The sequence below is a fragment of the Zosterops lateralis genome (assembly GCF_965231275.1).
Source record: "Zosterops lateralis genome assembly, chromosome: 6".
NCBI classification, from domain to species: domain Eukaryota; kingdom Metazoa; phylum Chordata; class Aves; order Passeriformes; family Zosteropidae; genus Zosterops; species Zosterops lateralis.
Window position 1 is genome coordinate 10,932,344 of NC_139761.1, and position 12,373 is coordinate 10,944,716.

General features: G+C 39.6%; 1 protein-coding gene across 1 annotated transcript in view; it reads right to left on the reverse strand.

The window, feature by feature from the left end:
- The window catches only part of DYNC1H1 (dynein cytoplasmic 1 heavy chain 1), a gene marked incomplete at its 5' end in the record, with an annotated part of 45,154 nt that overhangs the window by 4,858 nt on the left and 27,923 nt on the right, over positions 1 to 12,373 (reverse strand). The window contains 25 exons of the mRNA XM_083863379.1: positions 262 to 375; positions 697 to 820; positions 1,193 to 1,253; positions 1,336 to 1,447; positions 1,682 to 1,842; positions 2,917 to 2,992; positions 3,821 to 3,995; positions 4,088 to 4,182; positions 4,277 to 4,411; positions 4,562 to 4,815; positions 4,992 to 5,142; positions 5,226 to 5,372; positions 6,089 to 6,242; positions 6,667 to 6,794; positions 6,980 to 7,192; positions 7,753 to 7,968; positions 8,896 to 9,013; positions 9,644 to 9,839; positions 10,391 to 10,511; positions 10,630 to 10,749; positions 10,850 to 11,023; positions 11,159 to 11,363; positions 11,450 to 11,664; positions 11,741 to 11,902; positions 12,025 to 12,139. Of these exons, the coding sequence (XP_083719505.1) occupies positions 262 to 375; positions 697 to 820; positions 1,193 to 1,253; positions 1,336 to 1,447; positions 1,682 to 1,842; positions 2,917 to 2,992; positions 3,821 to 3,995; positions 4,088 to 4,182; positions 4,277 to 4,411; positions 4,562 to 4,815; positions 4,992 to 5,142; positions 5,226 to 5,372; positions 6,089 to 6,242; positions 6,667 to 6,794; positions 6,980 to 7,192; positions 7,753 to 7,968; positions 8,896 to 9,013; positions 9,644 to 9,839; positions 10,391 to 10,511; positions 10,630 to 10,749; positions 10,850 to 11,023; positions 11,159 to 11,363; positions 11,450 to 11,664; positions 11,741 to 11,902; positions 12,025 to 12,139 (3,742 nt within the window). The remainder of the gene's footprint in view (positions 1 to 261; positions 376 to 696; positions 821 to 1,192; positions 1,254 to 1,335; positions 1,448 to 1,681; positions 1,843 to 2,916; positions 2,993 to 3,820; positions 3,996 to 4,087; positions 4,183 to 4,276; positions 4,412 to 4,561; positions 4,816 to 4,991; positions 5,143 to 5,225; positions 5,373 to 6,088; positions 6,243 to 6,666; positions 6,795 to 6,979; positions 7,193 to 7,752; positions 7,969 to 8,895; positions 9,014 to 9,643; positions 9,840 to 10,390; positions 10,512 to 10,629; positions 10,750 to 10,849; positions 11,024 to 11,158; positions 11,364 to 11,449; positions 11,665 to 11,740; positions 11,903 to 12,024; positions 12,140 to 12,373) is intronic.

Here is a 12,373-nt window from a genome sequence, read left to right on the forward strand (position 1 = left end):
CAACAAAACCAAACAACTGTTACTCAAGTGAACTGATAAAACCAAAGCCCGCTAAAAGAGTAGAAATATCAGACTTAATGCTAGATTGTTACTGAAATTGAATACATTCTACCAAACAGAAAAAGCAACTACTACTTTATTGGGTGAGGAGAGAAAAAACACTTCAGGTACATCTTATTAGCTGAGGTTTTATCATCTAAGGTAAGATTTGAACAAACATATTCTTTCATTTAGTTTTATCAAGACAAATCACAGTCTCACCTTGCACATCCTAGAAACTGGAATGCTACTGAAGGTCCTCAGCATGTTTGCCTTTACACCAGGAGGAGGCTCAAACACAAAGATTCGGCCGGCACGTAACAAATTCACTGGCACCTAGAGAAGGTCAATAAGCTCAAATATAGCTGCTTTAGCCTTCAATAAATTAAATCCCAGCACAGTTTGCATTAGCTTCAAAACCTCATGGTGAGCATATTGCCTTTCTTTTGGAGGTTAGGGGAATCAGCAAAAGGAACAGTATGAAGTTTACAGCTACAATTCAGCTATTAGACAGCAAGGCTAATAACTTCCCTGACAGGTGTGTATTTTCCTTCTTTACTGCAGAAAGGCAGTCATGAGACAACCTTCCCTGGGGAGCACTCTTAGTTTTGCAAGCCAGTTACTCTGCCAGATAATCAAATTTAAAATCTGTGCTACCTTTGGATTAATCTCCATGGTAAGGAAGAGTCTGAAGCAAGCATGGGGTTGCAGGGAATGTAGTTTCTTTTCTAGTTGCATGAGCCAGCCAGGAGCCAGGTGAACGTTCTTCAGCATTACCCATCTGTGAATTTTTGAAACAGAACAAGTGCTTTTTAGTGAACAGCTTATGGATCCTGCCTGTGATCATCACAAAGAATAACAGGACATATCAATGCTACAGATTTTCCGCCCCCTTTTTAACTAGCCTTTTAAATAGAATCAGTTACTATGTACTGTAAATGGGTTAAATTTCTTGTTTTGCAGGTACAACCTACTTCTGAAAATATTTAAACAGAAGATATAAACAGATGTGCTTACTATTACAAACTTAAATTCAAAAAATAAGTCTACTTTTTTGTTTCACTCACAGTTTTATCTCTCTAACCAATAGCTAACTTCCCCCTTTTAGCTTTCTACTAGGCAGTATTCTAGCTGAAAATGAAATAGAACTTACCTTCCAGATTTCACTGCTGTGTTTATTGCTTTATCTGCTTGGTTAAACCCTTCAGCAGAACCTGAAAGACAGAAGGGTTACTAAATCTCTTACTGCTAACAATTTCACTTACGCTTAGATTTTGAAATAAGGTATGCTCTTACCAATAGCAATAGAAGTAATCTGTGTATTCTGCTCAGCTGCAAGGTCTTCAACATGACCACTGGCATCATAACCAGGCACTGAACACATCAGCACAGGGGTATTTGGTTTCACCTGTGCTCCAAAAAGTTGAAAAGGATAAGAATCAATCACTAGATAAATATGAGAATGCAGGAAGCTTAGTGTTTCTTCCCTCTGTACAACTAAAACCATTATATTACTCTTAGTTCTACTTTAGAAAAAAGAAAAACAATCCCCTCCTCATACCAGAGAAGGGTAAGTGGAAAAAATATTCACTGTGGAACTCATGCAAGGTGGCACTAAGCATTTCAAAAACAAGCAGTTTACCTCTGTATCCACAATGTGTGTCAGATCTAAAGGCTGCTCCATAATGGACATGAAAGACTCTCCAAGATTTGTTGAAACAAAGGTATGTGCCATGGCCAGCAAACGGTCCGGACGGAAGGCCTGGATCAGAAGCAGGCGATGAATGGCCTGTCCAATGGGAGCTGGAAAGAGGAGACACGATTAGATGGACTGGTAAGAAAACCATTCTCAACACCCTCCTCTCTTCAGTTCTCCATTCAGTTTCTCCCCATCTTGTTCTGAAGACTATGTATTTAGAAAGTTAATTATCCTTTTGGAAGATCTGATGCAACTTTTTAAAGAAATGCTTACATTCTGTTTTCAATTTGACAACTGAAAAAAAATTAGCAGTTTCAGCTGGTTTACAAAATTTACAGGCTAGAATTTTTGACATGCGTGATTTTAATTTCCAGGGACAAGAGATCTTCTCGCATCTTCTCACTCATAGAATAATCTGCTCTTCTGTTAGACCTTGAAGTCATACACACTTGTCTAGCATGGATAGGGTAAATAATCTAGAGCTGCTTCAGTTAGTGGTCCAGCAGCTTTAATAAGCAGCTAATAAATATGAGCTTAGAATCCTTAATTTAGATTTAGAAAGCTACAGGAATGAGCCTGGAATGATCAGACAGCAAACACTTTCTAAAGTTACCTTTCAGATGGGGGAGGAACTGAAGGAAAACAGTTATCCCTACACTCTCTTAAAAAATTAGCACTGACAACTAATGTAGCAAGAGCTAAGACTTCATGCTTAGGTACAACTGCAGGTCTAAACACTCTACTAGACCAGCCCTGTCCTCAGAAAATCTGTGTCTTGGACCTTTTTAGAGTATTGAGCTATTTTCAGACTGGCAAGTGACTAAGGTTAATCCAAATTATTATGCAATCTACCTAACGAGACTAGAATTACATTTCATTCTTAGTGGAAGACCAGATCAAGTCTGCACAGGTTAAGGTGCAGCAACCAAGTGTAGTAACTACTGCTTAGAACTGTTTGGTTTAAAAAAATCCAGTGAAAACAAGCCTCTCAAAAAATCCCCAAACAACCCAGAACCAAACTCACTAGACTTGAAGTTCTTATACAATCGCAACTTTATGATTTTCTCAACCAATAATGTCCAAAATTAAATTCTGCTTTAGAATTCCTTTTAAAATCATAGTAACTAGTAAGATCAGTACAGCAGGACTGACAAGGACAACAGTGCACCTTCACTTACTTGCAGGTTTTTCTTCAGTCCAAAGGTATGGTACAGTCTGTTCTGGTGAACTGCTATCCAGCCAGATACAGAATTGCTGTATTGAAAAAAAAAATGCAAAAAACCTGAAGTTGAGTTTCAAGATATCAGAAAAGTACAGCAAGGACACATAATACTCAAATTACACTTTGTCTATTTTTCTATCTTTAGATGTGCCAAATCATTTCACTGATACGCCTCATTTCACTGATAGCCTCCAGCACTCCTGATTCTACAGATCTCTATCAAGTCCCAGGCCAAGCTGTATGTTATTTTACCCCAGGCTGAACAGTTTGAGAAAAATTAGATGTTGTAAAGAGAATTCAACTTCTATATATAAAAATTAGGCAGGGCAAACCAAACAGGTACTATTTAAGATATAACCATAATTTGTGACATACCGTTTCACGGTCAAGACAAAGATGTATTAATCTTTGAATACTTCAGTCATGAGAAGGTGCAGTGTTCAGCAGCTGAGTACTATCCAAATTGTTCCATACAGGCATGTCCAAGAGCCCATCATAATGAAGTTATGTATGGCTGGGGCTGCTCCCCTCTACTGCATAATTATCACACAACAGTGATGCAGCAAAAGATATGCAGTGTCACACTTTCTGCTACCATGAGAACCAAAGCTGGTCAACCACAAAGCCAAGGAATGGTGAAACTATTTCTGAATAATGAACAGTGCTGGTCTTTACAAGTTTCACAGCTGGGTTACGAAGGAAATAAGAACATTCATTTCCACAACTACAGCTAGTTGATCTTTAGGAATTCCCTTTCCACAGCAGGAGAGCTTACTTGTGAGCATGAAGCATTTCAAGCAGACACTTGAAAACTTTAACAAGATAGTTCAGTGGAGAGACAGACCCTAGCCAACACTTACCTCATCAGCTTGAACTTTTGAAACAAGGTCCTTAAATGCAGGAAGGCAGCTCAACCTCATCATTGCCTCTGTTTGCTCTACAGTCAAACCATTGATTTTGGGTAGAGATGCAGTGTTTAGTACAATCTCCTTCCCTCTCAAGAAGTGCTGGAATTCTGCATCATATGTAGGCTCCCTAATGTTAGGGGAAAAGAAGACCTTAGCTAGATGCCTTCAAGACAGCTCTCCCTTTTTCAACTGAAGTGAAGCAAGGAAACAAACATTTACCCAATAGTGCCTTTCAGTTTGATCCGGGCCAACAACATGGCAAATGTTATGTGATCCTGGTGCAGCATGCCACGTGCCACTCGATTGAAGGCGACCTAGGAACAAAACAGAGTAGTAGTGTAAGAAGCTTTAAAATCTAACCCTTCAAAAATTATTAAATAATTACATTTATTAATTAAAAAACTGAACCTGAAAGAGATCCTTTGTGATGATTGAGAGACGATGAGTATGGTCTGTGATTCCTTTCAGATTTGGGTTCTCATACAAGACATTGTGATAGATGTCCAAGAAAAACTGGAGGGAGTACTGGTACAGGAAATGTATCTGAAAGAGAAGAGAGTTTATTTTTTCTCTCCACAATCCTGCTGTTTGATAACCAACAGAGTATGCCTACCAAACTGGAATACTGGGCAGTGCCTACTTAGCTTTAACCAGTAAACACTCAAAGCTCCTGATAGGAAGAACTCAACCCACCTGTTTCAGTGATTCCATAGTAAAGTAGATACTGCTGCAAGCTGTAGAAAGAGGCAAGTACTGCTGGGAAACAGTCTCCACTTCCTGCATGACAATATCAGTTTCTTCTACTTTTCTGGTGACCTCTGCTGCTTCCTTCTTCAGGTTCTCAAGTGTAGTAATGATGGTGTCATCATCCAGGATACGTCCCTTCACTTCATTAAGTGCCTGTAGTAGGGATTTTTCCAACTGACGTAAGCGCAGCTGGAATTCACCTTAATTAGAAGAAAAAAAAGTCACATTGTACAGATGTGTTAAAGAATTATGTGAATTGCATGTACTTTGCCATTGGGCATCCTGAAAAGAGTATGAAGACATTTCACTGTGTACTTCTATAGTAAATGAATTGTATTCTTTTAGAACAGGAGGAAGTTAATTTTGGTAAACATACCCTGAAGCTTGAGGAGGTCAGAGCGTTTTTCATCAACATCTGGTCTTTCAGCTTTCAGGACTTCATTCAGACACTGGCTCTGCAAGCTGCTGCGAGTTACTGTGAAGTTCACAAATGTAACACGAGAGCAGAGGTCTGGTGGGAATTCAACCTGTCACAGGAAACATGAAAAAAATTTCTCAGCTCTCTTCACATTCTATTTCTACAAACAGGACAGCTTTTGATTTTACTTACTGTTGGGTCTCTGGTGGAAAGGAAGATAACAAAGGATGGTGACAAATCAATATCTTGGTCTCCCAGAGTAATCAGAACTCTGCCTCCAGTTCTTCGGACTTCACGATTCAGAACAGGATTCAGAACTGGATCGTAGCTCTCCACATCCTAGAAAGACAGATGTGTTAAAGACTGTTGTTTGCAAACACCTCAAGCTAAAACTCCCAATCCAACAGGGGCTTAAAATTCTGGTAAGCAAACAACTGGCAGTTGGTTTGGAAGAGGGATCACATTCAGCAAGTATTTGCACTTTAGATGTATAATTGAACTACACAGGTACAGAAGAGAAGTATTAGTAGTGGCTGTAGTCTTGTTAGCTCTACTGCATGTAAGCCCTATTCTAAACAGCACAAGCAACAGTTACTGATCTTCTCCATTTCCATACTAGGAAGTGAAAACCATGCCCATTTCAAGTGAAAGTCAATTATTCCTACAGTTGCCTGTTTCTTCGTATTACTGAAATTTCTCCCTGACACTCAGAGTAGATTTAATTCTAGATAACTAACCATATTAGTTGCCATTATCTATGACTGGGAAAGCACATGAAAACAAAGGAACAGATAAACAGGTTGCAAATGATTTTATAGTATGGAAAGATCAATTCAGAATAAAAGAATGTGATCTTGAAATGGAGGAAAAGGAAATACCTTGATCTAATTTTGTAGCTCACTAATCCTTCTCAGGACTAACACCACATGTATCACTAGTTTACTTGTTAAACTGTAAATTGAAAATAAAGTTGCTTGCATATTACTAAGAGAACAACTTCAAACTTTTCTAATACATAGGACAGAATTCATGATCTACATGATCATGCCACTAACCTGAACCAGAAGTGGGTTACCAAATCTCAAGGCACTTTCCAAGTTCTTCCTGAAAGCATCATCCAAGAAGCTTGTACGAGTTATCTTACGGTCTTTATATTCATTCATGATAAACTCTGTAGCTTGTCCAGAGGGATCGATGATCAGCGGATATCTAAAGTTAATAACAAAACACTTTCATTATTTAGGTTTTGACTGCAGATAGTGTCTAAGCAGTTTCATGTATTTACATTGCATTATTAGTCCCAACTCTAAACCCCTGTTTATTCCTTCACTAAGTTGTGGCAGCTTCAATGACTCCAGTTTTAAAAGGTTAAGTTTGTATTTGAGCAACAAAACAGCTCAAATAACAAAACAGTTCAAGCCAACTTATTTTAACAGCTAAGCATAACAAAAAAAGGCAAGCAAAGGTGAATGAGAGTTTTTATGTTTACACGTGGTTGAGAAGCTTTTAGGAACATTAGAGGTTCACACCCCAGTGAAACAGTGCTTTGAAAGAGCTACTATGATTCAATAGGTGCAAACTCTGTCTGCTGCAAGAATGCTGCTTAAAAACTTCACCCCTCAGAACAAAGTACCTGTTGAAGCGCTTGAGCATGATGGCATTCTCCGTGCACAGGTCATCTGCAGGCAGAGAACTCGCCTGCCAGCGCAGCCGCTCGTCGGCGTTGGAAAGGTACTCGGTCCGTGCGATGTCTGTGCGGAACTGCGGGAAGCAAACACAGCTCACATTTAACTTGGCCTTCCCCAACCAGCTGGTTATTATAAGCAAATGCAGCTCTACAAAGCTGTAACAGCTTTCCAACAGCTCCATTCTTTATCTAGCAATCCTAAAGCTTAACTCCTGCAGTAAATCAATTTATGGTTAACTTATCAGGATTGTATCTTTACCTGGATATTTGCTTGCTGCAAATGGTGAGACCACGTAGTGAACAGATTCTGACGCATCTGCTGATCAAAGTAGCCAGCATAGGCAATAAATGCTCCTGAAAGTAAACAGTCTCCTGCAATAGTGGACATCTGGTTTTTGAAAGTTTCACTTGTCTTCTCCCATCTTTCACGTTCAGCAGAAAGACTCTTCAGAAGAGCTGTGCTACGGTTTACCTAGAAATAAGTGGTGAAGTAGATTCTTTAGATGAGGAAATGCTCTTATATTACAAATCTCTCAGAACACTTAAATTCTGACTCAAGGCCTAAGTTAAATTTAAAAGCTCAGAATGAGATTAAATTTGGGGTTCTTCAGTGCTAATTTATTAAGTTGATTCTAACGGTCTCCTTGAGGAACTTAAAAGTGCTAAGTACTAGTACAGTAGCAACATATCAATGATGAGATCAAGTACCTAGAGAAATCCACACTCCCCCTCCTTCAAGTCTAGTTAAGACATTACAATCCCACTACATCCATGCCTGTTTTCAAAGGTTTTCTACATATTTTAAACTTTATGAGAACTGTCTCATTAATCAAATAGCAACATGAGCTGGTACTTCTCTAACTCCAGACAGGTTTCTTGAGAAGCCTCATGACACCCAGAGATGAAACAGTTCAAAAGCACTGTACAGGGGAAGCAATTAAATCCACTCTCAAATTCAAAGGAGGATTCAATTTCTGAATTGAAACTGTCAAAGATCAGAGAATGAAAAATTATTGGTATATGAAGTCTTACTTTTGCTTCCACAGCAGCCAAGTCTGCCTTAATAGCTTGAGCCTCTGAAATCAGTACTGCATATTCTTCTTTGTAACGGGCAATACTGGCCTCAAGATCACGAATCATTTGCTCCACTTCATTTGCTTTCTGTTGGTTGTCTTTGGCATCATCCTCCAGCTTCTGCAGTTCATTGCGTAGAGGTTCCACTCTTTTCAACATATCAGCATAGTTCAGCTGCAAATGGTAAACAGAACCTTTACACTTTCTAAAATGACATGTTAAGAGGAACCACAGCATTTAGCTATATACTATCAACTGCATCTTTTCAAATTTATGTACTTCTGACCTGTGTAAGAATTAATAACTACTTAAGAGAAACTTAGCATTGTTTATCAGTCCCTAGGACTCTAGTTTAAACTAAGCACAGAAACATAAGTAATTGCTTCTTGCAAGATCCTTGTACTGCTCTGTAGATTTACACTTAAGCATTCAAAAGGTTCAGACCACATTAAGAAGTGCACACCATAATTTTACATAAATATTCAATGGGGTGTTCATGCCAGTACTGCGTTAATCTGCCCTTCTTAGCAGTGAAAAGAGTAAAGTTAAGCCACAGAACAATTAGGACAGGGCCTGTTGGCAAAATTCAAGTTAAATAGTCTCTCCAGATCATGCCATTCCAAGCAGGCAGTTTTAACGAGCCAAGAATTTTATTGTATTGGAACACCAACAGGCAAGTAAAATCATTCCTGGGTATCTCACTCTGGGGGTAAGACTCCGAAAGCCTATTCCTTTAGGAAACTTAAAAGTCTGCCTTGAGTGTGTCCTACTCTGAGGCAAGACAAATGCAGTCTCATTAAGAGGACTGCACTGCATTTTCCAGTGGAGAATTGTCTTGTTCTGTAGAATGACATCACAAACAGAAAGTATCCACCAGTGTTCACTGTAAACCTTAAGTTTTTCAGTGCAGAGGTTGTATCACAACTGGCCAATAATTCCCTGGCATGGCACTGTGTATCCCACCATCTACCCCATTTCTTGGAAGCAAAATAGCTTGCAATACTTAGCTGAATAAAGGCAAATTCAGAGCCTTTAGACATTGCTATGTGCTTTCTGGTTCATGCTTTTCACTTTGCCTTTGCTTCCTCAAGCTGACTTTACCTGTGCAATTGCCCATTTCACCATAGGTCCACAGGCCAGTGATGCTCTGTTTACAATTTCATAGTTGTAACTTGGATTTGACAGGTAGTTTTTCTTCATCTTCTCCCGGATGGCATCACTGCAAGGGAAAAAATTTTACAGATAGCATGAATACAGTGTATGTCAGCACACAGGTGTCAGTATCCCTTTATCCAGCCTGCCTTCCACAGCTGACAAGAAACATTTCCTGGCAGCTTTGCTGAGTGGTAGCTGGGTTGTTCAACATGTTGTTTCAGAAATGACAGCTTACAGGTGATAAAAAAATTTCATCAATATTTTAAGATTAGTCATTTACTAACTGCTCAACTCTGCTCTAAAAAAAAATGGAGTTGGAAAGGAATTCAGATGTCTCTAGTCTGACCTTCTGCTCACATTTAGAGCCAGCTAGGAAGCTGACCAGCAGCCTGGTCTGTTATTGCTGCAAAACTACTTCAAACTGATAATATGGCTTTGGACACCAACATGCTGCTTTGCAACCATGCCATTAAGTGACAACACAAGCAGCTGCTTTGTCCCAGTTTTCATGGTACATCCTGGCTTCAGTAGTCTAGTTTCTGTACCACCTACCTGCATGTTCACCATGTGCAATAAGCTGTTGTCAAAAGAAATCAAGTGCTACCAAGGCAATTACACAGAGGAAAGTCCAGTTAAGACCCTCCGTTCTTTGTAAATGGTTTGTTCACATAAACATCTCACACTTGCACTTTACCTGATCTCCTCAGCAGAGAAGTTAACAATGGTTGGAATGAAGTTCTCCCTCATGATGATGGAACGTATTTGTTTCCAGTCAGTGGTGCTTTCACCCAATAGCAGGCAGATGGACTCCAGTGCCAACTTAACTGCTGCAGGTGGATTAGCCATGGAACGGACCTCTACCAGGTGCTGCTTCTTTATGGACTTCACAGCTAACCAGTGCCAGAAAGATCAACAGTGTTGATTGGGAAGAAAAAAACCAATTAGCAAAGCCCAGCAGAGTACCCTAGATTTGTACAAATGCTTCAAGATTCTAAAAAGGAAAATGAGGTTATGACAGAAGCAGAGACTACTGAGTAACTACTACTTTAGAAGACACACTTCCATGAATATCAACTTGCCAAACGGGCACAGGCAACTTACTCTGCTGCCTAATGATTCACTCAAACCAGTGATTTGTCTACCCAGTTTAATGAATGGACAGCTTGACTGTATGCTGTCTGTTCAGCAGCAAGGCATCACTAGTCTTTCTACAACTGGTCTGCTAGAAACTAAGCCACAAGCCATAGGAGTATCAAAAATCACAGCTCAAAGACTGTGAATTTAAAAGAAAGGATTTCTTCAACTCTGTTCAGCCCCATGCTAAGAGCCTACACTTTTATTAGACAGGACCAACCCAGACCACAAGAAAACACATTCCCATAGACCAAGACTAAGAGTGTGATTCAAGACCCCAGTGTGATCTCTTGAGGTGCTAACATACCATTCTGAGCTTCAATGACAGCAGGCTCCACCTTGTCAAGATCTTCTTTCACACTCATCTGCTTGTCTGCAATGACCTCCTGCTGCTTGTGCAGCTGTTCCTGAATCTCCTGGCTCATAACCTATAAGGAAATTCAAAGAAAAAATACGGCCTTTTAAAAGCTGAAATTCTTCCAGCACTTGCTCTATAGGCTCTATTTTGTAAATAAAAGTGTACAGAGATTTAACAAATTTTTTTACCTTTTTCTTCTCAGCTTCCTGTTGATCTTTCACCATCTTTTTCAACTTGTCATTGGCTGCTGCATTTTTCACTTCCAGTTCCTGACTCTTTATTCTTAGGTCACGCCGCAATTCCTCCACCTAAGATCGATTGTAAGATGGAAGAGAGAATACATACTGAGCATTGAGATCTATTTACTCACTCCACCTTTATAGAGGGCAAAGTTTTAAAGACACATACCTGATCAACTGTTTCCTTGATTTTTCTAAGACCGACATTCAAATGCATTTGCTGCTCCTCCAGTTCACTTCGCTTCTCATTGAACAAGTTGGCGTAATGGTTGATGAAGTCCAAATAGTGGCGTGGGGTGATCGCCATGGTTCTGCCTCCTCGTTTTGCCAGCCGAGCATTAGCCTTTAGGGAACAAAATGTTGTAGAGTATGAACTGTTTTAAAATTTATGTGGATGCCAAGGATCATGGTTTTAGGAAACTGGTGAATGATGCCATGGCCGAGGGCTAAGTGTAAGTTAAGCAGTGTAATAACATACCTGGTGAAGAGTCTGATGAACAAACACACAGCTATTAACAATAGCCTCCCTGTGTGTTGGTGGCTGTGGCAGCTTATCATACACAACTGGCATGTAATCAGGCACAATGTAATTTGGTTTTTCAAGATCCATTTTGCTTGTGAACTCTTTGCCAACTTGGTACAATGCCTCAGTTGACCAGTCTCCAAACCAGTTCAAGACGCACCTGAAATACAAAGCATTAGTGAAGACTTTTCCAAAAGTAGTGTTTTAATGTTACCTTTAAAATATGTTGGAATACGCAGCAATTACCTGTTGAAGAGTGCAGGAGAGGTAGCTGCCCTGTCCTTCAGGCCCTCAGAAGATGGATTCATAGTGAACACTACATGGAGATTGCGGATGACTTGGCTGGTGAACCATTTGTACAGTTCCTCATGTGAATCTAACATTAAACCTTCTTTCTGTGCTCCTTCTTTACACTGAGTCATGAGGGTAGCATATTCATCTCCTTCAAAGAGACCAGGAACCTAATTCAAAAGATAGTTTTGTTGTAGTTTATGGTTGTAAAAAGGTGCAAAAAATATTTACTTAAAATCTTCTTACCTCTCCATTGGCTAGGAGAGTGTTCATTCTCTCCAGGAATCCAGAATCCAAGACATTTGACTCATCCATAATAAATGCTATTTTTTCATTTTTACAGCCAGAGCGTCTCAATACTGTCCTAAGGTCTTCATCAAAATCTTCACCTGTGTATTTTCTGTGAACCTGGTAATAGGTAACATTGGTGATTAACATTTTGGTTTAGCTTTTAATGGGATTTTAGGGGTCAATATATAAGTGGGAGTTTTGACTTACGGGTTTTCAGAAGTTAAACTTAGCATACCAACCTTGATTTGGTAGACACTCAAACCATTCATCCAGGCAACAAATCTTGACAGGGTTGTTTTTCCTGCTCCACTGACTCCAATGAGCAGCAAATGGCCCTGTGGCTGACGGAAGATTCTGAAAAAGAACACAACCAAGTGTGACTGATAAGTGTTAGCAACTCACTGAAGCTTTTCCTAGAACACCTAAGCTTCAAGTTAGTACCAAAACTGGCACACCTTTACAGATAGGATCCTGCTATATGGAGTGTATTTTCTATAGACAACAATGAGACCATGCTCCATTCTTACTCTCTACTGAGGCTATTCTGGTTTAGAGTAACTCTAAACACTACTTATATGAGCAGCAATG